Source organism: Pteropus medius, unplaced genomic scaffold (assembly GCF_902729225.1).
Source record: "Pteropus medius unplaced genomic scaffold, Ma_sr-lr_union100, whole genome shotgun sequence".
NCBI lineage: Eukaryota > Metazoa > Chordata > Mammalia > Chiroptera > Pteropodidae > Pteropus > Pteropus medius.
Window position 1 is genome coordinate 4,257,701 of NW_024351735.1, and position 27,037 is coordinate 4,284,737.

The 27,037-nt window shown below is 35.6% G+C and overlaps 1 protein-coding gene across 5 annotated transcripts in view; it reads right to left on the minus strand.

Annotated features, from left to right (window-relative positions):
* DLC1 (DLC1 Rho GTPase activating protein) overlaps positions 1–27,037 on the minus strand; it is a 352,000-nt gene that overhangs the window by 138,550 nt on the left and 186,413 nt on the right. The window contains exon 1 of one of the 5 annotated variants that reach the window (XM_039846498.1): positions 14,252–14,400. The exons of 3 other annotated variants lie outside the window; for them this stretch is intronic. In XM_039846498.1, coding sequence (XP_039702432.1) covers positions 14,252–14,390 — 139 coding nt within the window. In that variant the 5' untranslated portion in view covers positions 14,391–14,400. Of the gene's footprint in view, positions 1–14,251; positions 14,401–14,647; positions 14,832–27,037 lie in introns of those variants that run through there. One more of the 5 variants, XM_039846503.1, reaches the window with a different exon arrangement.

Below are 27,037 nucleotides of genomic sequence, written 5' to 3' on the forward strand. Positions count from 1 at the left end.
AGAGAGGGAGTGTGTGCGAGTGTGTGTGTGTGGTGGTTGTTGCTATCTGTAGCTATCTGGAAAAAGAGTTTTTCAGGGTGAGGGAACAGCAGTTGCCCAGGAACAGCAGAGAGGCTGGAGTGTGTGGCATAAAGTAAATTGTGGGAAGAATATAAGAAAGTGAAGTAGGAGAGGTGTCAAGCCCCAGGTCAGGTAAGGACTTCTTGGCCATAGAAGGGATTTTATTCTAAGTGGGAGGGAAAGACATCGAAGGGTTTTGAGTTGAAGAGTGACAGGACATGATTTATGTTTGAAAATATTACTCTGGTTGCCAAGTTTGGAATAAATTATAGGAGAGGGGCAAAGGTGGAAGTAGGGAGACCAGTTAAAAGGAGATTGTGAAAATACAGGTTTGAGATGATGGTGGCTTAGCCCAGAGTGGTAGCAGTGAGGGCGGTGACAAATGGTTGGATTCTAGATGCATTTTGCAGGTAGAGTTGATATAATTGGCTGATGGAAGGAATGTGGGGCATGAAAGAAGAGATGATTGCCATGAACTGAGATGTAAAAAACAAGTTTCGTAGGAAAGTGAAGGAGCTCAATTTTGGACATTTTAAGTGATTTTTGTCAAGTTACTTAACATCTCTGGACATGTTTCATTTATAAAACAAGGATAACAGAATTTACTTTATAGGGTTATGTAAACAGTAAATAACAATGCAGGAAAAGCTCTGAGCAAGAGGTTAGCGATGAATGTTAGGTGTCTATCTAGCTAAAAGTTAGATATCAGGAAGTGGAGGAAAAATTTCAATCTCACATTCTTTCTGAGTCTTAAAAAAAGGTTAAAAAAACCCTTGCTACAATTTCTTCTATGACCCATCTTTTGAAGTATGGATGCTACTGTTGTTATGGGAGAGAACATTAGTTCTAAACGTCAATTATGCTATATGTGCTACAAATAATTATAATTTTGACAGTGGTTGTGATTGAATAAATACAGAAATGATAGTAGAGAGAAATTCTAACTGAAATTAGGAGACTTCAAAGAAGAGATAGTTTATATTTTGAAGAAAAGTAAGAATCTAAATAATTACTTCAGGGCCACGTATTCCATAAGAAATGATAAAAAGCATCAAAATCAGGAGAAGAGTTGATAATCAAGTGATGATGAAGAAAATCACCATGTTTTACAAAGTATGATTTGTGTCGTTCTGGACTTTACATTCTAAAAAAATGACTTGTGGTCAACTTAATAAAATGAAGAGAGGTTGTTTAAGGAAATTGTAAATTCACCATTATTGCCAGGCACGTATGAGGAGCCGATTATGCCCCCATTTTTAAGATAACATCTAAGATCTTCACAACACAATGCAGTGCATTGCTCCCGACTTATCAATATAAAAAGAAGAAAGACTACTAGGTGGATGGATGAATATGAGTGCAGAAGCCATCATGTTCATACTCAGTGATCTGAACTTCAACACCAAATAACCATCATTAGTCAAATATCTCTCTGAGGGAAGGTTGAGTAAGGACACTGGTTTTCAACATGCATATAATTCTAAAATATATGCTTTGCTTATAAGAGACGATTTAAAGATAAAATGTTGCTACTTACTCATATAATAAAGTAGACCTAAATATAGGCCAAGATTAGGTATATAAATTTTAAAACAGTAATTTTAATGTTTTATTAATTAAGTTGATGGTTGATGTATGAGTTTTTTGTATGAATAAAATATAAATAAAGATATTCTTGCTTCTAATTAATTTATAACACATCTGAATCAACTTGATATTTACTATCAACTTTAGACAGATACTTAATCTTAGCTTGACCTATTTAAAAAAACACTAAAATGAGAGAAATAATATTGTATTTACAATCTTTATTCCAAAACCTTACTCATCTAGTATCTGGTTAATTTTATTAATAATTTAAAAATTCTTCATGACATAGTTATACATGGGGTGTGTATATATATATATATATATATATATATATACACACATATGTAAATATATGTGTATATGCATCTATATACATATATAAATTTGACTGTTAATATCTTATCTATATTATTTACATTTCCATGTTTTTTAAAGTAAATAGTCTATGACTTTTATAGCATTTGAAAATTTCTCTTTTCTATAATAGGTATTCTTATATACCATCATCAATGGGCATGTAATACATGTTGAACAATTTGGACATGTAAGATGTGCATATCTTAGACTATGAAATTCCACCCTTAGATTAATTATTCTACCATAGAGAAACTGCTACACATATGTATATAAAGCATTCCTAACAGCAAGTGCTTGTAATAATGCACAATTGGAAACAATCTAAATGTCTCTTAACAGAAGAATGAATAAGTAAATTATGGCATATTTATATGTATACTAGTAAGAATAAATGATCTTAATGTTTCAACATAAATAAATCTCAAAAATATAATTTTGAGCAAAGTGAGTTGCAGAAGGATATTTGCAGTATGGCACCACTTAAAGGTTTTAAATGTGCAAAACAATAATTAATATTGTTTTAAGTTACTTCTATATGTAATAAGAGTACATAACTGGTATGCAAATGAATCAACGCCAAGTTTAGGATTAGAGAATTTCAAGGGAGTTGGGGAGGAGGAGGAGGGAGGGAATGTAATCCAGAAGGGGCACACAGTAATTTTAAACTTTAAATTAGTAATTTTAATGTCTTATTACTTAAGCTAGTGGTTGATGTATGGGCTTCTTGTATGTCTAAAATAGTCATAAAGATAATCTTGCTATTAACTAATTGACAAGATATCTAAAGATATTTTTTGAGAAAGGGTTTTTGGAAAGCAAAGACACCAATTTTAAATGTTACCTGAACTGTATTGAATCAAAACCAATGAGTATGTTATGAAAACAGTAACTTAAGCCACACGAGACACTGGGATCAAATGTCCCAGGGTCTGACTGCATGGACCATTAGCTATAGCAACATCACCTTCATTTTACAAAAGCAATTAGTACATGCTTCAGTCTTCAAAGTGAGCAAGGATTACCTTCTCTTAAAAAGTTATTAAAAGTACTTGGCTTTTGACCCTCGGAACTCAATTCGCAGAAGGCATGGGTCAACTTTTTTCTATCTTAATAAAAGTTGTCAAATATCATTTTCCTAGACTCCATTTAAAAACCAGAGACATTACTTAAATTATTGTGGTTCAAAAACATGCATTTTTATGTAGCGACAGGTAGATAGCTCGAGTAATGATGTTTTATTAATCAGTTAAAATATTTTAGGAACAACTAGAGAGAAAAATATGGAACAAGGAAAAGAAAGCATACATACACAGGACAAATTATGCATTATGAACTTATCAAGAGCAGTTTCCAACTTTATGCACAAAATAGGTAAAGAAAAAAAGGAGTCATAAAAGAAGTCTGAGAGTCGGGGTATGTGTGGGATTAATGAGGAGGGAAGGCCATGAAGGTTCACTTGGGGAATACTTGATGCAACAAAGTGGGAGTCATGCTCAGGGTCACAGAAATAAAAACATTTTTCTGCAAAGTGGCCTCAGAAGAATGGGAGCTTGGAATGTGTGTGGTGTGGCTGAGAAGGTGCGTGCACAGTTCTGACCCACTTGCCCCAGTTTCTTAGAGGGCAGCATCAGCAGGCGCGGTTTACCCTCACCTCCCGGTTAATGCTCTTTCTTTCGTCTTCATTTTTTTTTTTTAAGCTAAATGTTTATTTTTTTCTTTTCCCCAGCCTATTAACATTTGGCTCTGATGTGCTGGCTAATCCTTGGGGTATGCACATAGTGGCTGGTCATAGACTGTTATTATTGTCTTAAATGGTACAAAGTGCATTTTGAATAGATTTTCAGGCTCTGCTTTGAAGTAATTTTTTTGGAGTTTACTCTCCATGTTTATCTTCAGTTGTGCAATGATTATGCTGTGCCAGAGAGCTCTGGCTGGAAACGCAGTCTTGGATTCTAAATCATCATCTTATACCAATGATCACTGAAAGATTGAAAAAAAACCTTTCTTTATTTTTCCTTCTTACTCTAGCCAGAAAAAAAGAGAGAAAAAAATGAAGCTTAACGTTATCTACAAATTGTTACACATAAATTGGAATTAGTTATTGAATGTATGTTTCATAAATTTAAAATATTTAAGTGTAAAACTTCCAGTGTTATTCTCATAGTATTGCTATGTGCCATATCTATACAAAAGATACAAGTAAGTCACACACTTTGAGTCATCTTGTCACCCCTGTGCATTCTCCACCCTGGTATTTGTGGCTGTGGACATCTTTGGTGTCTGGTTGGATGTGGTCTGTAGTGCCAGCATAAAGGCAAGAGCCTCAATTTCTCCTTGTGACTCAGTGGCACGATGCTCTACTCTGGTGGGTTCTAGTTCTTAAATAAGCTCTCTGCATAATTCCAGTATAATTATTAACTCTTAGGATATGAAAATCAATCCCTGTGAAGTAAAACTTGAGAAGGCCTGATATATTTATTCCCATGTTGCTGTGGGTTTGGTGCCATCACCTCCCTTCCCTGCCCCCACTGGTTTGTCATCTCATTTGTCCATTCATGAGCTAGCTACACATGAGTCAACATGCACGTGCTAATTTCATTTGGCTGGAATTCACTAACTGAAATTCTAGCCTCTTGTAATAGCACAAAGGAAAGATGTTTCTATTGCAGTATGAAATTACATGTTCAAACTTGTTTTCATCAGTAAAAAATTATAGTGCAAAGATTATCTTATCAGAGTTGAAAAACAATGTTTGATGGCATCTTTTTCAGCCTGGGAGGGCTTCATTTTAAAAAATTTTATTTTAAATATAGTATATTGTAAAGGTGGATTAGGAATTTTCTTACTCATCTAGGTTTTTTTTTTTTTTTTTTTTTCTTTTGCTAGATGTTTATGTTGGTGAGAAACCAATAACTCTGTCTAGACCTCTAGGATATAGTAATCAAGCATGAATGGAAAACATTCAGAGGTCACACTTCAACCTGGACCTACAACATCCTGCTATTCAAAACCAGATTAGAGATGATAGATCATGATAAACTGAACCGCACTAATGCTGAGTCAGTGAATTCAGAATTGTCTGCAAAAAGCTAAATATGTCACAAAAAACCTGGAAGATAAAACAAAGTCTAGACATCATTAAATGTACTGTTCCTCCACCCCACCCCAGGTGGTCAACAACTAAATGCTACATTGTGGCTTTTACATCAGCATCCTGTAAATCAGGAATCCTCAATTTTGTATGAAGAGAGGTTCCTTGAAGTCATGGCTTTCTGAGGCATGTGTGCATGTGCGTGTGCACATGTGTACGCACTTGCCTGAATGTGCTCATGCCAATAATAAAGAGACAGAGAAAGGAGAGAGAAAAAAGTGATATGTGGTGTCAGGATGTTCAGAGATCACCAAGCAATAATATGCCATGTTTTTCTCTATGTCTTGGTGATTTTCGTTGCCTGGAAGTTGTTAATTTGTTTTTATTAAGAGTGTTTCAGTTCTTGACTAAAATAATTTACTGTTTGGAGATTACTACTATAGAGGATCAAAACTGACACCCCTCATGACAGTGAATTCAGCACAAAGATATTTTTACTGTCAAATAATAAGGAGTTGGGGGTCAGTATCTTGGCAAATCATAAAAATGTCCTTCTTCTTGCTCAGAACTTCTGGCTGTCACTCTCAGGACTTTATGGAACTTTCCATCTGGAACACAGTTGAGTTCTACTGAGTGCAAGATGTGGATCAACCACTGTCTCTGAAAAACGCAAACCCTTCTACTTTCCGGGATTACTGGAGTAAAATCGCAGCGGAGTGTTTTGTTTTTATTTTTATTTAGTGGAGGGAGCAACCGGGTGAGTCAATCCAGTTACCAGTGTGAGAATTTCTTCAAATGTTGAATAATGTCCGAATTACTTACCTGGCTGAACATACCAATGTTAGTGTGAAAAAATTTCAATCTAAAATACCTATATTTACCTTCACACCACCTTCTGGTCATGTACACACACCACTAATGTCATATTCTCATAGTGGCATAGAAGATTTTTACAATGATTCAAATGTTTTGATTTCCATAGTCGAAGTGAAAAAGAGATAATTACGACTTTAAAAATTAGTTGTGTCAAGAAAATTTTCACTTATAAATAAGGTTTATTAGCGGACAAATAAACATGACCCTGACAAAGTACAGAAACACTAGTAATGATGAAACTGTGTGGATATCCTTTTGTTACAATGCATTTGGACCAGTGGTAAATTCATGATGCAGAAAGGAGAGAGGAAGGGAGAAAGGGAAGGAAAAAAAGTGAGTGAGGGAGCAACAAATATTGATTAGCACAGCAAGTACCTTATGGTACCTGTTAAATCATGCCTTGAAGTCTTATTTTCTCTGTAGGTTACTTTTTCTTTTCAAATAGAATCTAGACTACTAAAGTTCAGAGACCATTTTTAATTTATCTCTGTATCTTTTTGATCACCTAGTGATCGTGTCTTTCACATAGTCAGTGGCAGTCAACATTAGTAAATTTGTAATTAATAAAAGATTATGCCTTTTTTAGTATAAAATCCCTCTTTGCGTCAGTGGATGTTCTGTCTGCCTTATTGACTGTACAGTGTCTGAGCTATGTCCCATACTTTCTCTGTTCTAAGTTCCTTATTTGAAGATGAAATGTCCATCCTTCAGCCTCTCTACCTGGTAACAATAAGAAGCCATAATTAACTAGGTTTTTTGGTATATACTAGTAAAATCACCTCTAGATAAAAATGAGGCCATGATATTGATATTCAAAATATGCTTAATTAAAAATGTAAAAATTGATCAAAACAGTATTAATGCAAATTCATATCCTTTTTGGTAATTTTCTCTTTGATTTCATTAACCTCTGCATTGGGTAGATAATAATTAATTTTCAAACTATTGAAAGTAATCCAACGGTGGTACTACCATCATGTATTTGATTATTAAGGGGATTCATAACTTTGTTATTTGATTAACTCTGGTTAAGTCTTTACCAGTAATTCCAAGCAAATACTTCAAAAATATCAGTGGTGTTCACAAGTAATGGGGGAGAAGCACAGAAGGATCAGTGCAAACTCATTATCATAATCATATACAAACAACTCCAGCACATGTCCTCTAAATGGCACATCCTCTTTCTTCAAGAATGACAGCTTATAGAAGACATGCAGATGGCCCATAGGTACATGACAAAATGTTCGACATCACTAATTGTCAGGGAAATGCAAATCAAAACCACAATGAGAAATTCTCATGCCTGTCAGAGTGGCTATTATCAAAAAGACAAGAAATAACAAGTGTTGGCAAAGATGTGGAGAAAAGAGAACACTTTTGCACTGTTGGTGGGAATGTAAATTGATACAGCCACTATGAAAAACAGTATGGAGGTTTCTCAAAAAATTAAAAATAAAACTACCAGGTGAATCAGCAATCCCACTTTTGGGTATTTATCTGAAGAAAATAAAAACATTAATTTGAAAGATATATACATCCCATGTTCACTGTAGTATATTTACAATAGCCAAGATATGGAAACAACCTAGATGTCCATCAACGGATGAATGGATAAAGAAAATGTGGTACATATATACAATGGAATATTATTCAGCCATAAATAAAGAATAAAATCTTTCCATTTATGACAACAGCAATGGACCTTGAGGGCATTATGCTAAATGAAATAAGTAAGACAGAGAAAGCCAAATATCATATGAACTCTCTTACATGTGGAGTCTAAAAAGCAAAACAAAACAAAACAAGCTCATAGATACAGAGATTGGTAGTTGCCAGAGGTGGGGGGTAGGGGTGAGCCAAATGAGTAAAGAGAGGTACAAATTTCCAGTTATAAAATAAATAAGTCATGAGGATATAATGTATAGAATGGTGACTATGGTTAATAATACTTTCATATATTTGAAAGTTGCTAAGATAGTAAATCTTAAAATTTCTCATCACAAGAAAAATAATTCTGTAACTATATATGGTGATGGACATTGACTGCACTTTATTGTAGCGATCATTTTGCAATACATACAAATAGCGAATCATGTTGTACACCTGAAGCTAATATAATGTTGTATGTCAATTATGTCTCAATTAAAAAAAAAGAATGACAGATTATTATTAAAAGTAAATAACTAGAACCAGAAATTGAAAAACACAAGTTTAACTTCAATCTATACCTTAATAATTTCTCTGGAATAGACAACTTCCAGTGAAATGTTTTCCTAAATTCAGTTTCAGCTTTATGATATAGCTTCAGATCCTTAAGAAGATCTATGATTAACTAATATACCCCTTTCTACCACGCCTTTGACTTTGGACACAGCTCATTATTTGTGTGTCATAATCTTTGGCAAAATCTGCAGACTGCTCTTACAAACTGTTTTAAATGAAGAAAGCTATAGAAGTTTTGCTCCAGAAAGGGAGGTGTGCAAAATATCCTTTTCAAGTGGCAACCCTGACATCTAGCACACTTTTTCCCATACCAGAGCTGGGTCACATGCTGGAAGCCCCAGCTTGCCGGTGTTGCTGCACTTTTCCATGTTTGGCTCCATCCATACAGCAATTTTCAAAGCAGGTTCCAACTCGCTTGGGAAGACTTTTAGATATTGTAGATCTAGCCTGACAAACTCATATGCAAGGACTGAGTCTCTCATCAATGTGCAAAAATAGTTATTCTCAAGTCACGTCATTGTGGGGTCAAGATCTGCCCCCAAATCGCCTGAATTATATCCTTCTTTGTTTTTCTGCAGAGGCACAGAAATAAATTCCATTTATCATTGAAATTTTACCTTTTTTTTCTATTTTTTGGTGTGGTTGAACTAGTTTTGCCCAAAAAGGCTTAGGAAAATTATAGTAGTGTCATGCTAACAGGGTGACACTTCTACAGAAGCAGGTTATGAGGAAAAGGGAAGAGGGTTATAACAACCAAACCGATGGAATGCTTACTATATGCCAAAGACTTTCCTAAACACTCTCTATAGTCGCTCATTTAATCCTTAAAACAATTTTATGACATGGTACTATTATCCTCTTTATATTGGGGAGGAATAGACTGACTTGTTCAAAGTTATCCAGTGTAAGAGCCAGGATTCAAACCCAGGCAGTCTGATGTCAAGGCCAGCTCTCATAACCATTTATGATGTTTTCACTCAACAAAGTTGGCTTCAACATCAACATGCTCCTCTATTTGTTTTTTATGTTTGAAATAGTAGTATCTAATTTAATAGATTCATGCTCATGTCTGCCCTCCAGAAATGCGACAGTGTCTCCTGAAGCATCATTAGTGGTTGTCTCTCAGACCCTTTAACATGTTACATAGTGTTGCATGTGTCTAGGGAAGTCCTTGTTTGCTGGAGGAGCCTGCATATTTTGAAGCATACATCACTCCTGATTAAGAGGCATTATATATGCCCTTACTTGCTCTGCACTGTGAACCAATGAGCAGAAAACAGTTCACAGGAGTTAGTGTTTGTGGTTGTCTGCCATGGGAAGTGGGCCAGAGTTCTTGATGCTCCACAGGATTGAGAGCCAATGTATTGCACAGCATGCCAAGCATTCATTTTGCTAGTGAACTAGAGACCTGGTCAGCTGAAATGTAAAAATTTATGTCACAAAAGACAGGAGATATGCCGAATACTCAAGAAAAGACTCCAGGGGGATACAACCTGATGTAGATACTTGAAGAATTTATTTTATGTCCATTGAATCTCGCCTGGATTGAGATTTGTCTAAATTTCCCTGCCTTCTTCATAGGCAATTCAATTTTTCTTCCTTCTCTTAAATGTTTAGCTATGGAAGTAGTGCCACACGTCTCATAAAAGGTTGAGGTATTTCCCTTATATGTCATGTTTCCTTAATGTGAAGAATAGATTGATTTTTTTAAAATCAGTGTGTTTTACACTATATAAATTGTTCTAACCTTATTAGATGTTGTTAAATCAAGACTAACATTTTATTTATTTTATTCATTCCACTTTCGAAACCGATGACAGCTAGAATACATGTGTAGCCTGGGTTTTTTCTTACTTTTACTCGCTCTTTCTGAATTTTAGTTTCTTTTATTTTTCCTTAGAGGCAGTCTTACTGATGCATCAGTCCAAACTCCTTGGTGGAGCTTTGTCAAATATACATCAAGGAATTCCAGCCAACTCATGTTAGAGAGCCAGCATCTCAAGTCTGGGAATTTTTGATTAGAAGTATTTGAAAATCCTATAAGTATTAAAAAGGGATTCTTAATCTAGGGTTTACAGAATAGAATTCAGGGCGTCCATGAACTTGGATAAGGAAAAATTTTTTTTCTAGTTTCACTAAATTTTAACTGAAATATAGCATTTCTTCCAATGATGAATGTTGACAACCCCCTCCCCTCCATGCCAATGTATTAGCTGTCCCTGTGACTGTCAGCAACAGAAACCCGACTTTTCCATTCATTTACCGTTGCAGATATCACAAAATATCACACTCATCCCTATTCCACAGTTATGGTGTTATCGAACCCGCTCCAGATAACACACGATCGCAGTTTTTCTGTCCACAGATGTTCAAATGACATTGCTGGCCCCATTCAGCTACCAAACAGGAAAGTTGAAAGTTTTCACATTGGTGACCTAGACATGGACTTTGATCCCCGAAATTCCCTATCTGTAATGGTTGGTGACAAGGAGGTGAATTGAAGATTTCCATACAACTTAATGCTCTTACTCTAGTTAAGCAATAATAATCTGCACGTTGAGATCTTTAAAAAAAAATTAATTATATTAACTTCCTTATATTTTAAATACATTAGTCTATTATATAATTCATTAATGTTATATTACTATATCACAATTTCGTGTTTTAAATACCTTAATGACTATATTTCATCATTATTGGTTTCCTCAATAATTTCATATATTTTATTTATATATTAAAAAATATTCTAAGAAGTGATCCACAGGCTCTACCAGACTGCTAATGAAATCAACTGGCATAAAAAGGGCTAAGAAGCCCTATGTGAAGGATTAAGGAGCAAGAGGTTTTCAGGAGTGGCACGCACCCTGAAGACAAGATGTCCTTGACCTCAAAGGGAGGAAAGCGGCAGCAGAGGAGTGGTGAGGACATAGAGGATGTGTACAACCAAGAAGGGATATCTACTCCATATGTCACCTACTGTTAAACTCAAAATTTTAATTCCCTGAAAACTCAATGTCATCCTCTGCTCTAAAGAAAGAAGACAGCATACCTATGAGGTTGGGAACAATAGTCGTAGAGAGAATAGAAGTATGAAAAACGCCTGTGGGTTGTGGTTGAGCAGAGCAGGGCAATTACATATAAAGGAGCATGTAATTAAAACGGGTTGTTCTGTCATTCCTCACAACTTGAAGACTTTTTTCTAGCATCAATTCTGTATTCTGTTTATATAAGGCTGTGGATCCTTAAATGTACTGGATGAACTTCTTATTTTTTTTTAATATAATGAAATTTAAGGCAAGGAGAGGAAAATGATAGTTTTTGTACATGACATCGTTTGGGTAGAAGAACTAGGAACTGTTAAGTTATGTAGTGTGCGTGCATGTGTGCGTGCGTGCGTGCGTGTGTGTGTGTGTGTGTGTGAGAGAGAGAGAGGAACAGAGGAAGGAAGGAGGAGACCCGGCAGAGATAGATAGTGATAAACACACATAGACAGACAGATAGATAGATAGATAGATAGATAGATAGATAGATAGATAGATAGATATAGAGATAAAGATAGAGTTTGACTGATAGAGAAAATACCTAACAAGGAAACTTAAAACTTTGTCCTATGGTAGCATGTTTGTCAGGTTAAACCTCTGGAAGAAACAAATCCCAGATTAGTTTTTGAGAAACTTAATAAAAGTCATGTCATTAAGGTAATAATCATCATAGAAATAATGTTTCAGGTACTAGTAACAGAAATATTTTCCTATAGAGGCTTCAAAACAGTTTTTACCTCCCACCTCATTAATTTCACAACATAAAGTGCAGCAGGAGATTTGGACTTTCTATTGCCCTCCATTCTGCAAGAGAGAGCAAAGTGATGTGATATATAATAAAGATTATGTCTAGTGTTTATAGAAGTGACTTTTTGTGCATAATTAACAGCTATTATTTAGCCTTTGGTCAGTGGGAGGGTTGTGCGCAGAGGAGAAGTTTGAGAGAAAAGATAGAAGTAGGTGCTCTTGAGGTTTGGATGTGGACCAAACCGTCCCCATTTGACAAACATTGATTGAGCTATGAGCCACGTGCCAAGCACAAACATAAAAAGGGTCTGAGTCCCTAGTAATCAGAGTCAGTTGTGGTAGTCAAAGTCCTTTCTTTTCCAGTTAGTACCTGGACTCTTTACTGTGTGAATTACCCAAGAGGTCATACAGGTCTTAGAAAAACAGAGCAATATAAAGAATTTCTTCCTTCAGTGGACCTGGAGCAGCAACAATCCTATTTGCTGTTAGAGCTATGAAAATTTTTAATTTTTCATCACACACAAAAAGTAATTGTTTTGCTCTGTTTTTCATTGGATGCTGTATTTATGACTCAATATAGACCATTAATATATAACAGACAAATGACAAGACAGAGACAGCAACTTTTCAGGAATTATATCCTAATTCTAAGAAGTCAACATCTGTCAAAAGCTCTTCATTTATGAAAATATAAGGGTAAGTCTGGGAAGGAAGAATATTTGAATTACTCTCACTATCAAATTAAAATACCAAACCACAATAAGATATTTTTGTGTTATCTTTAATAAGGCACTACTTGTGGAATATTTTCATTTGTGACAATGAATTTGTCAAATAAGGCAAAAATAAAGGAATCATCTTATTTTTTTTTAAGGGCCAATTATAGCTGTGGATTTTATATTCCCATATCTTATTTTTTAAACTTCCTCTAGCCAATTGCAAATTGTTATTACTAGATATTACACTTAAAAAAAACCCCACCTTATTGGAAAGTTAGATTTCTTTAAGCAGGTATCACATTTTACTATGAAGCCGTACTAAGATGGTTAAATTTAAAATATTTTGTTCTATCACCCCTACCTTATGGTTAGATGACATTGTTTACTCTCTCTCAGTCTTGTGCAATATAGTTTAACAGAAAGATTTTTATGGGCATTTAGGACATATTTACAGCTTACTGTGGTATGTTATCTTCATAATCTGCTTTATCTTAATTACAAACCTTAAATTTCCCCTTTTCAAGTCATGGCAGGACATTTGTGTGAAAGTCAAATGACCTTTTATCAAGAACACACAGCGCAGAAATTTGGAATGACATTTGAAGGCCATTAGTAATATTTTTAACAATTCAGTTCTTCATTCACTATATGAAAAACAATTGGATTAACCAACAAGGTTAAGAAAACAAAATCTTTGACCCAACCCTGTGGATGACATAAGTATGTGACTTAGAAAGCAAACAAGAAAGAGCCATTAAACATCATTGGGACATCTTTTTTGGATTCAGAGAGTTGTGGATTTTTGTTCGTTTGTTTTGTGAGATGCTTTTCTGTACCAAGTTATGAATATTCTTAATAGCAGAATCAGGCAGAAGTTCCTGTTTCTCTGTTTTCTTAGTGTACCCCTTCAAACACAGCCTGCCATTTGGTCGCTGTCACATGAGCCCTAGAACGTTTGAATTGCACCACTGTAGTTATGTTTTATTATATTTCAAATGACTGCCTCTAGCATACCTGACACCCTCTTGGAATTCAGTGCAGCTCTACCCTGCCAGAGGAAATACCAGCAGGCTTTCACTGGCAGCACAGATTACTCCACTGACACACAGTCCGCCCAGGCCCCAGTCCTGCACACATGCCAGGTCACCTCAGGCAGACCAGCTCCACAGCTGACCCTCACCAGCCCAAGCGATCTCAGTGCTTCTGTCGCAGTTGCTCATCACCAGTGATTTCCTGACACTCAAAAGGCCCTTGCTTTTATCTTCAAGGTTAAAACAAACAAACAAACAAAACACTTCTCATAAAACCTTATCTAGAAATAATCAGACCAAGGCAATTGAAACACACACACACACACACACACACACCGCCCTAAAGCACTCCAAGAAACGTTAAGTACTAGAGGAAGGGAGACCAGAAATCATTGCCATGACAGTGATGAACTTTACATAGCTGATGAGATTATTAATTATCCGAGTTAATAACTGTGTGTATTTAATTGTTTTCCTCTTAATACCTTTAGTCTCCCTCCCCTCTTCGCCCCTCACCTGCTAGCCTTCTGTCTCTGGTGTTTTTCCAAATAACATCCAGGGCTCTGGCCGTGGAGTCTCGAATGTGATCACTAAAGGACCTCCGGAGAGGGGCTCTCAGAGGCCGCGTGGTCACGTGGGCCTCAGGGTCCCCCATCCCCGCAAAAAAAAAAAAAAAAAAAAAAAAAAAAAATCAGCGCAGCCCTGGCGCTGCGACCATTCTTCTCTCTTGCTGCAGATGTCCTCCGGCTGAGGGCTGTGGCTGTGCCAGGCGGCCAGGCTGCGTGCGCGCCGACCCGGGGACGAGCCGCCAGCGCCCTGCGCCTTCAGGAGCCCGGCATTGCGGCTCGCACTGCGTCCGGGAGTGCGCCGACTGCAGGCGGCCTCCTGGACAGCTGCCGAGCTCAAGCTCGCGCGGCTGCAACATCTGGAAAGGCTTACAAATGAGCCAACGACTCACTTGCGCAGCTCTCGAGCTGCCTTCGTGGGTATCTAGATGATTCTAGCTTCCTGTGCAATCCAATAACTTGACTTGGTCCTTGCTTGGCTGTTTGTCTGTTAAACAACATGTCTCTCCTTCCCTGGCAATCCAGGTAACCTTGCATTTTTGAAAGAAAGGCAGGGCAGGAGACGAAAAGTGAGGGAGGAAAAGAGGGGTGGCAGGTAAGGTGCTCTAAAATTTTCAAGGTTAATTCTCATTCACATTTGCATTTGATTAACTTATTAGTGTTATATTAACTCGTGGTTTTAGATTAGGCTGTTTATGAGATAAAAAGTTCAACCAGTAGTTGTGGTTGTGGGAAGGAAGATATGGCTGTCATCAAAATCCTATAGACCAGTCTGGATTCTCTCTAGGAAATGGATACCTGAGTTTTAAACAACTATTAATCAGCTCCTCGTATTTTTCCTCTAACTATGCTTCTACTTACATTTAGTGGTTTAATTAAATGATTCTAAGTTTTGCCTCTAAATAAAGTTCAGATGTTCCCTGGTTTTGTGAATCTTTTAGTTCTAAGTAAGCAAACTTCATCATTATAATTGTACATCAAAAATTCTCCTCAAAACAATTTTTAAAAAGTACCAACACTGTGAAATGTAAATATGGGCTAAATGCTTCTTTTATAAGATATATTGAGTTTCTAAAATGCCAAATAAATCTGTTTCTCTGCCAATGAATTTGGCTGATTTTCTGCCTTTTAATGCATTTTTAATCTACTCTTTTCTCCCTGTCCCCTAAATCCTATCTTATAACTTTCAAGGTTTGGCAGGAAGTATCTAAGGGCCAGTTCATAACATTTGTGAAATTATATAATGCTGTAAAAGCACTTTGTAAACTTTTGCAAGGTACCTAGCAAATGCTAATTATTACCATAATTATTTTTATGAAACTATTTTCAAAATACACGATCTTCCAAATCTCCAAGTTTCTACAGCATGCATCCTCTTTCCCATCAACTTCAACAATTTATTTATACAAAGGATGACAATTAAAATGGTAAAAATGTATTACACGTAATACTAGTACTACTGCTTATTAGTGACTCATGAGTCCTAGGTTGTGTCGTTTCCAAATTGTTAAAGCTTCTCCAATTTAGACTGTGCTTCTTGGTAGATATCTACTTCTTTGCCTTATTATTGGGCTGGGCATAGATCAGGAGGCAACAAGTACTAACTGTTGAGATATGTAGAGTCAATTCCAAGGGAAAATTCTCCATTAAAAACTCAAAAGTGTGATCACCTAATACCTGGTTCCACTGTAACACAAAATTCTCTCTCTCTCTCTCTCTCTCTCTCTCTCTGTGTGTGTGTGTATGTGTGTGTGTGCGTTTCTCCTTTAAAGAGATTGGAGCACCTGGAAGCAGGTTGACTCATTTCCTGGTTGGGTGGACCCCTTTTGTTGAGGAACTGCATGAAGTACACATAGTGAACCACACACTGTGCAAGGCATGGAGAAGTTGAGAATGAATAAGAGATCAACTCTGTCTTCGAGGAGGAGAAATCACATTGACCACAAAAGATTTCAAAATAGCATGATAAGTTCTGTAATAGAAGCATGAGCAAAGCGTTAACAGGAACACAAAGGAGGAAAACAGCCCAGATTCCTAACTCTTCCTAGTTGCTGACCTCACCTAAATTTCCACTCTATACCTATGACAATGTTAGGGACAGATAATCATTCCTAGCATGAATATCAACAGCTGATTGTATGAGTCTTGAAAAATGAAGAACTGCATGAAGCTTTTCTATATCTAAACATAGAAAAGAAAGAGGAGCAACAAAGAGAGACTAACATTTATTGAGTACCTACGATGTACCACAAACTCTACTAGCATTGTATATAGATATACAGTGTATATAGATATACCAATATAGATGTTATATCTCTTTGTTAGAGATTAATAAGCTGAAGCATAGAGAGAAGAAACTTTAGAAAGTTCAGATAGTAAAAGGCAGATTCAGGATTCACACCCAGAGCTGTCTGCATCCAAATCTCATTAAGCCTTCCAATAGTGATGATAGTGATGATAATGACCTATTAGTGTTATCTAAGTTCAGTTGATACTAAGCTATGGGCCAGTATTCCTTAACCAAGTTAAGTCACCATTGGACCCAAGATGTAGAAGCTTGAATCTCAGATGGATTTTGGGTGATCCCAGCTATGAAAATAGAAGGAAAATGAGCCAAGAGAACCAAGGCTTAGTCAACACATACGCTTTAATGATAGGGCACCCAGGTCTGTACTCTAAAGTGGTCCAAAATTACCCTCCTTCTACTCTGCAACACTCCCTTTCCATGACAATGTTGTTAGTTTTTTGTAGCTCATCTCAGCAGGTATTGAAAAATCTACTTATTCTAAAATAGGTTACATTGATAGAATTATCCACAGACCTAATCCATCAAAGAGGTTTTCAGGTTTTATTTTTTTTTTGAAGAAAATGTACCAACATAAATGTAACTTTTATCTGTAAGCTCTTAGAGAGGGGGAGCACAGCTAAATGTCAGTGAGCAAGGCGGGCTTTAATTATTGATTTACCATAGTTCAACAAAGGGCTAGCAACTTGGCCTCTCATGTCCGAAAACTCATTAAGTCCAAATTTCATTGTGAAGATATTTCAACTCCTTATGGATGAATCTCGGCCTCATATCAAGGAGATGGTAAAAAACCATTCTAATACACAGCCAATTTTAAATTATTCTTATTTTTTGCTTGTTTTCTGTATTTATTGGCCATTATAAATGTTCCAGAAAATGTGCTTTTTAGAATCCGCTGTTTATAGGATAATTCCTTAAGTTGTCTTTCCACAAATTTCAAATAATCCAAGTCTTTTAAAACTGTGAGAGGTGAAGAGAGTATGTGATAATTAGTGTTGTCTCAGCTTGGCAAATGGGGATAGTGGGAATATGAGAAGTCTGTTGGTTTTTAGGATGACACTGGGAATTATAAGACAAATGAGAATAGCAACATAACGCTTTGACAGCTTCTCACTTACTTATTTTTTTCATAAAGAGCTAGTTTCAGCCATTGGCGGGGCTGCTATTTGACCTGGGAAAGCTTTACAAACTTTTTTAGATCCCTGGAGAGCAGAGATTCTTATTGTATAGTAAGCTAGAGATTCTGGCTCAAGTCTGTCCTTAATATTTTCCATCTAAGAAAAACAGTTGGCAATGTATTATAGATTTTATCTAGTTTTATGTAACACATTTTGTCTTCTTACTGCAGACAAAAATTTTAATTTTACAGTGTTTCTAGGTCTCATTTGCTTTGATTTAATGTTAGGGACACCTTATTTTCCAAATCTGTGTGGCATACATAAAACCATTTAGGTCTTAGGGCCACTCTCATTTGCTGATGCAACTCATTTAAGCTTTCTTTGGAGCAATTAGAACATTTAGGACTACCCAAAGTACTGGTAGTTTGTTTGTTTTTTTTTAAAATAATATGAATAATGATGGGAGATAAAAAAATTTATTAAGTCAAAGCCATGCTTGGATTTGGGTCTTTGGCACCGAGAAGAAAATATTAAAACCTCATCGAGCTAAGCCCTATGAGCAACTCAGCTCCTGCAACAGGACATCAGGCTTAGTGAATGACAGTACCTACCCTGGCATAATAAGTCTGCCTAAAGGGTGGTAAGTCCACCAAAATAGACTTCTTCATTTATGTAGGTGTCCAAAAGCCTATGAAAAGGAGAATTGATAATACAAAGCCTCTGTAACTCTGAGGAATGTGTAAATGACTTTTGTTTACTCTGATTAATAACACCTAGCCTTGTAGGTTATATGCTGCTGATCTCTGTTTTCATTTTGGAAAGTTCTTTAAATATGACCCTCTTTAGCACATTTGCTCTGGTATAAGTAGTGCTTTTACTTCTTAATCTGCTTCTACATTTGGAATACTACGAATCACATTGAATTTGGTTGAGAATCTCCTTTGTGATAAACTCTGTTAAATTTTTTCAAAGGGCTTAGGTCAAGGTTGTTTATACTATCTGTTAGGTATTTATTAATGCTTAATAGACTAATAGACCACAATGATGATTTTCTTCAAATCTCTGATCTCTGACCTGGGAGCAGACAAGATTACCCTTAGAAAGCAGGAAGAAAAACCTTAGAATCTATATCAATGTGTATAGTTCTTTAAATATTATACACATTCTTTATATACTTGTCTAATGTACAAAGCTTACAAGTACAATAATCTATGGGTATGTTGTAAATAAATAAATGTATATATTGGGTTTCTATGCCCAGGTATTTTTACTGACAGGAGTTGGTGATCAAAGAAGTTCAGAATCTTTCTATACAACTACTGAATCACATTGTCTTTCGGAGTAAAATCAACATGGAGGAATACTGTTGAATAACCGCCTTAGAGGAAAAGGGTATAATAGAATAAGAAGTAAATATTAGGAAAGAGAGAAGAACTTCCTTTTTGACTGCTGAATCTCATTACTGTCTATGCTTTCTGAAACAAAGTTTCTACCTGGGCTGAGAAAAGTCACTTCTGAGAAAGGTAACTGCTACAGATTGAATGTGTCCCCTCTACCCCAAATTCCTATGTTGAAAACTAATCCCCAGTGTGATAATACTAGCAGCTGAGACCTTTGGGAAGTGATTAGGTCATGAAGATAGAGCTCTTTTAAATGGAATTAATACTCTTATAAAAAAGGCTCCAGAGAGCTCCCTTGCCCTTTCTTCTTGCCAGGAAGAAGACAGACATCTATGCACCAGGAAATGGGACCTCACCAGACACTGAATCTGCTGCCAGTGCCTTGACCTGGGACTTCCCGGTCTCCAGAATGTGAGAAATAAGTTTCTGTTGTTTATAATCCACCCAATTTATGGTATTCTGTTATAGCAGCCCAGGCAGAGACGGTTTCAGACCTGCCCCTTGACAGCTTCGTAATCTTGGAACAGCATTTTCACAATTACTGTAGAGAGGATGAACTAGATTGCTGATTCTGGTCCAGAGTGGTAGATGGGAGTGACGGGTATTAGAATTACACAAGGTGGGGCCTCACCTCGCCTATTGGAGTGGAACAAAAAGAGTAAATGACTCTATGGGGTAGATGGTCTTATTCTGCTTCTAAAAAATACCTCAATGAAATCTTAACTATTAGTAAATATAATTGGCCATTTTTATACTTTCTTCAAGCTATTTTCAAGTTGCTTTGAACATATTTTTTAAAGTTGTTCATTTGTTTATGTTTACTCCTCTCGATTATTTCTTTTCCATTTTCTGTAGTTGACTCTAGTTTTCTATACTGAAATTTTTGAGACAGATACTAGAGAATGGAAAGAGAAAGTAGTGATGCCCCCAGAAATTTTTTTCTATATAATGAATTAAGAATTTTTTCTATGTCTTGATTTTAGAAGGTTAAAATATTTTTAATTTCTATAGAAAAATCAACAAAGATACATCTCTAATACCAATGATAAAGAAATAATATATCTACAGTTTATATTGCCTTAACAAAGAACAGGATCTCTAATGGTAAAATAACTTTTTGATACAGTTAAAACCTTAGGAGGAAATAATTTCCTTTCTCTTATTCTTCATTTCCTTTTATTCTTTTAGTTTTCCTTTTATCCTTTTATTCTCTTATCCTTTATTCTTTACAGTGTAAAATTCCAGCATATTGCTAATTAAAGGAGTACAGCATTATGATGTAGAATTACAGTATTGTAATTTCTCTGCTCAGATTTAAAGTATATTATGACTACTTGAATTGCTTTTAAATTATGTTTATTTTAATTCATACTATCTACTTTATATATCTTTATATTGAGATTAGGACCCCCAAAATCAACCTCTTGCTAATTATAAAACTTCCTTCTGAGAAACAAACAAAAAATTCAAATATTTGATTTTAACTTCATGTAAACTCAGTGCCACAAATCTCCATAAATAATGCCAAATGTGATTATTCTTTGGAGTAGAACAATTATCAATAACTTCAAATAACATTCTATGCTAATAATAAAATCAAAAGCAATTTTAGATAATGGCTGAATGGTATACTGAAGCATATACATTCAGGAATAATTTAAAAGTCAGACCAAACAAGAACCCAAATATTTTCTATGTTAATATAACCTATTGATTATATTCTTTTAACCATATTACTAATAGCAGTCATATATTGTGACAAGACCCAAAAGATTATGAGTGCCTATAGGCTTGAATGTTTTTGTAAAAAGCTACTTTACAGGTTAATTTAGCTTTTGTCAGTGAAAGGATCCTGCTGATACATGCGCTCACATGCGCACACACGCACACAGACACACAAATACAAAAGAACGTTTTTTTAGAAATTGCACAATAGACAATACAGGACTGTGATCTCTGCAAAAATTTAAACAACGACAACAACAACAACAGATGAGGTCTACCGTTGCCCTAACTTACTGCCTGGGGGGTAGTTTCAGGGCCACAGAGTAGAGGGAGGAATACCAAACATAACCTGGCAGTCTTGAGCTCTGCATATCTGCAGGCGTCTCCCCAAGCCTTTGGTTGAATGCTGATTTGCACAGGTGTGAGAAGTAACTCTCCCAAGCTTGGGCAAGAAGTATTGCAAATCAGTAGGCAGATAACTTCTCGGAACTCACACAGTTCTGGGATCAGTTTCTGTTCCCATCAGCCAGTGTGAAGAGACCTCATGTAATTCAAGACATTGGGTGGAATTTCCAGAAGAGTCATGCCTTGGTAGTGGGGCAAAATTAGTCCTAGAATAAGGGCTATTCTAGGTCTGTCAGTAGAAAAAAGTAAATAATAAAGATAAGAGCAGAATTCATAAACTTGAAAACAGACAAACTAGAGAGAAGATCAAAACCTGGTTCTTTGAAAAGATCAATAAAATTGGTTAATCTCTAGTCAGATTAACTAGAAATAAAAAGAGTGTTTAACAAGGTCATAGAATCAAGGTCAATATACAAAAGTCAATTGTATTTCTATATACTGCAATGAACAATTAGTAACTAAAATAAGAAAGTACCATTTACAACATGATCGAAAACTATGAAATATTTAGAGATAGACTTAACATTATATGTACAAAACTTGTACAATGAATGCCATAAAAAATTGCCAAGAGAAATTAAAAACCTAAGCAAATAGAGGTATACCCTGCTTGTGGAGCTGAAGACCTATATTGTCATGATGTCACTTCTTTCCATTCTAATCTATAGATTCAACATAAAACCAATTGAAATTCCAGCAGGTTATTTTTTTTTGAAAACTGACAAGCTGATTTTAAAATTTATATGGATACACAAGGAACCTAAATTAACCAAGAATATTTTGAAAAGAAAAGCGATATTGGCGATTTACACTACCTAATTTCAAGACTTAACTATAAAAATACAGTAATTAAGATATTGATACTTATTTAAGGCTAGACATAGAGATCAATGGAACACAATAAAGATTTCAGAAATGGGTCCATGCTACCCGCTCAGTTGATTTTTGATAAAGATGCCAAGATAACTCAATGGGGTAGGATAATATTTTTCAATAAATGGTGCTGGATCACCATATAAAAAAATAATCCTCAACCCTTACCTTACAATTTACACATACATTAACAATGGATTTTATGAATAAACATTTTACAGAATATAATCAATGGATTTTATGAATAAACATTTTACAGAATATATGAAAGTGACAGAATTGGGAAACAGAAGCTCAGTGTTCAAATTTTAATATTACTGAAAATTCTCTTACAAAAGCAAATCATCAGAACTCTGAATCTCTGAAAATCAGACGTACGCCTTTGCAAAGAAGTGGAGAGGAAATTGCTGCTTAGAGAATAATCTCTGATTTAGAGTATATAGATATTAAAATGACATCTGGTACTGTGTTATTGGATCAAATTATATGAAAGAATTTTATAAGGTACTTCGGGTATTATCAATAATAAAATTTATTTGACTAGCATCATGAAAGATTCATTCTATATAGAATAATTATTAGTATCAATTCATGTAAAATTATTAGTATTAGCATGTTATTAACCAAAAGAAAACATTTAACTCAATACTAATAGGTTATTTTTGGATTGTATTATTACATTAGGGTATGTTATTTGTGAGGATTTCTTTTTCAGGGTACCTAATGGAACCTTAAAAAAATGTTTATTTATGCGAACAGGCATTTTGCTGACATTAGCAGCAAAAAAACATACAATTTTTACACTCTCTTCTTGATAAAAAGTAAGCTAAAAATCTCTTCCCAGATATTTTAAATAAGGAAAAAAATAGGAAAAACATGAAACACTCTTCTGACTGGTATATAAAAAGCTAAAGAAAGACAAATCAGGAGAATGTAAAAAATAAAAGTCCTGAGAAAAGGAAAAATAAATTATGGGAGGCAGAACATCAAGATTTGTTTGCATAAATTTAGCTGTACAGGAAATGATAGTCTGCAAAGTTGACCTGAAAGTGAAGGTCTAGCCTGTTTCTGCCTGAGAAAACAAAGCAGGTGGTGAAGGGCGCAGGAGATTATTAGCAAGTGCATCTTTTGGACAACTTCCATTTTGTGCGTGTGTGTGGGGGGGTGGGGAGGTGGGCGGGTGGGAATCCTCTCATTAATAGCTTATTAATAGATGTAGGAAACATGCTGGTGATTAAAGGAAGCCGGTGCCTGCCCTGCTTTCTTAATCTCGAATTGGAGACTTAGCGGGGCTCAGATCTTAGTTTTCCCTCACACTCGATGGAGTAGGATAATATTTTATTTGCTTGGGCTTCTTAGTCTCTCAGACTATTCGACATGTGGCCAATGGCTGGCCAGAGTCTGGACAGATGGTCAGAGCTAAGCACAGAAATAAAGAGGATGCATTTAGAAACTTATAGTAAATGGTTTGATGGGAGGAATTTTATGTCTGTTGAATCTAATGACAAAACACTTTGGCTTCTTCCTTCCCCCAGCTCCCTGCCAATTTGACTTTTCAAGTACTCTGTTTTCATTATATTTTAAAATGGTATGTGTCCAGGAGAGATTGTAGAAAAAAAATTGGCCACCATAAATAGTTTAGGAAACCCTGTTCTAAACAGATATATGAAATATCTAGAGACAGTAATGAATAGAGTATTTCGATGGGTGCTACTTTAGTTTCCTTGTGTTTAGATGGAGAGAAAGGTAGAACACTTGTGAAGTATTTAATCAGCCTCTGAATTAAACAACTGTTGATTTTCACATTTCTTGCTATTTATTATTTATGTGGAAGATCAACACAGCATGTATTGTTAACATCTCAAGTTGGAAATTGAAAGGAAAAAAAAACCTTTAAGAGAAATGGAAGTATTTTTGCTTTTGGAATTTTAAGCACAATGAATAGTTCATATCTGGCATGAAGACTATAGATCATCAATGATGCAAGAACATAGAAAACTGAAATATTAAAAAAATTCACAAAAGATGGATGGTAGCAGGAAACAGACTGTCAATTTTGTCATTTAAATGTAAAATATGGTTATTCTAAAGCAACCTTTTTATCGAGTTAGCTTTTAGGCAATGTTTAGCATTTCTTAGGAGGATGATTTTCTCTAAAATCAGAAAATTAAAGATATTTAGCAGCAGCGATTTTCTTTGGTTGTCTAAATTCATTTATTATCTCTATCTTAATGGTGTCACTTGTTATTTATTGTCACAACCAACGGTTGAATTATAATAAAGCAGAACTCAGTTTTTAAAACTCTCACCAAAAGCAAAAACATAACTCAAAATTAAAAAAACCTTTCACTAAATCCCCTATGATGTATACATGTTAAAAGTCCTTTATCAATTGTGATTACATTATCTAATGGGTTTCTGGTATTGTAGTACATATTAAAAAAAAAAAACCTATTTCTGCCTTTTTCTGTAGCTGGGATAATATCACTGATTAATTTAATAAGGTTTGCTATTCTTAGTAAAATTATAATCACTCTTCAGGCCTGCTGGAGTCTGAACCCATTCCATTTTCCCCATCTTCTTGCCTTCCAAACACAAGCTCTGTGGTCCAGATGGCTGGGCTGGCTGCACAATTGCATAACTGTGCCTTGCGCATTCCCACTGTCTTAACTTTGCCAACATCATTTTTCTTGCCTAGAAATGTCTCAGAGCTTCCTTTCCAGTTTTTCATGCCTTTCTTTTTCCCCAGATCCTCTCTGGACCACTCAGCTCAAGTGACCTCTCTCAGCTAAATGTCTAGAGTTACCTGTATCTTACAACTAAGCTATTACCACTAATCTTGCCCAGCAGGCTGGAAATATTCTTAAGGGATGTGTTCTCAAGGTCTAGAACAAGGAAATCCTGAGACGACTAAACAGGAGAGGCAGAAAAAGCAGCGCATATCAACATCACTTGTTCTCAGTCTTTTTCCCCTTTATCTCTGGCCTTCAACTTTTCAGTGGAGGGAAAAGAAAGTTGGAGAGAGGGTAGAGAAGAAAATTGGATGGGCTGACATTTGGTGGGACTTGAATTAACCTGGAGAAGGGATAATACATCTCACTGAGGGGGAGCTAAAGATGGTATCCTTACTAAAGAATTATAACGTTTATGTCCATTTCCAGCAGAATATGGGAGTGATTTTTCACTGTCACTTGGATTGTTTCTAGGATTACAAAATTGCAGATTAGGTGATGTTTGTAGCATTTTCCCATGTCCCTCTCTGAACAATTTCACTCCTGAGATCTCTTCCTTTTTCCTAAAGCTTTCCACCCTCTGCTATTCAACTGCCCTGAGTCATCACTGGATTGTGGTTTACTCCTGTGTCCCCAAATGCTTGCTAATACTTGCTGGGCTATTCCAGGATTAAGTTTAGCCCTGGGAGATGAGGGGAGGAAGTGTTGGACTGAAGAAAAATTTATATATAAAACAAGAACCTGGTCCAAATTAACATCTACTTATTAAATGTGAGTGGTGGGACATTCATCTTCTCATGGCCTCGTCTCTACTCTCTTTTTCTTGCCCTCCTTATGGAATTATTTTCACTTCTTTAACATGCTGTTGTCTTTAGTTGACTGAATAACGAGGGGGTTGGCTAATGGCAAATACATGAAACTATATGACATAGTAGGCCATACTTCATTACTTTGTTTGTTCAATAAACATTTCATATGTTTGTATCTTTTCTCTCACCTTGACTATAAACTATCCAAGGGCAGCAACTTAAGCAGTTTTATAAGCCCAGCATACTATTTGACAAAAATAGATATTCAGAAATATTTCTGGTTACATTTATAATAAAATATAACCTTTCGCTAGCCATCCAGTGTCATGATAATTTTACTTAAGCCTTAGGATTTTGTTACGCAGTATAAACTTTGAAGTTAAGTATGTATTGAAATTATATTCATGAAATTAAATGGCAAACTTTGACATTATCCAGTCATCCTCAAACTTGAGTATGGATAAGAACTCCCTAGAGAATATATTATATTTAAGATATTTTGGCCTAAAGATTCTGATTTAGGAGGCCCGGAAGCATCCAGGAATCTGAATTTTTAAACAAATATTCTAGAAAAGTATGAGGCATGTTTTAACAAACATTGTATTAAAATGGTGTTACTCTATTTTCAATTAAAATGGCCATTTTTCTTTCAATAAAGAAAATTATTGAGTGTCTTTTATGTGCAAGACATTCAAAGGAAAACTAGACATGGGTTTTATTATACAATAGGGGAAGTAAGCCTTGATGATCATAATAAAGGGCATGAAGGGATTAAAAACCTCATGAGAACTTCACATATAGTATTGAGAGTTCTGAGAAAAAGTGCTGATTTCAGTGTTGTGGAGATCATGGAAGGCTTCAAAGAGGGATAAATATGGAAATTTGAAGACAGTATAAAAGGAAATTTTAGAAAAAGGTAACCGTATTAGGAAATATGCTAAGGTAGAGAGTTCGGGATGTGGGCAGTGTGGGCATTCCTGTGGGGTGTCTCAGGGCAGTTGGAAATGAGGTGGGTAGCTTGCCTGAGTGGGTTGGGCTGGAGATTGTGTAGACATATCTTTAGTTGGGTGAGATTCCCAAAAGCAAGTATAAGGACAGACAAGAAAAGAAAGTCCAAACATCAATGCCATGTAACTTATTTAAGGCTTGGTAGAGAATTCAGTGAGATAAAGATTCAGTAGTAAATATTATTTCTTAATTATATTAAAAACAATATCAATGAGTACTCTGATACAAATATGTAACTTTATTTCTATTGCTCTCTGATATTAACTTCTATTATTTGAGACAAGGTAAACTTTTAAATTGGAAGATTAAGACCAATGTTAAATCCATTAAAATAAAAAACAAAGCACTTTGTCTACGTAAG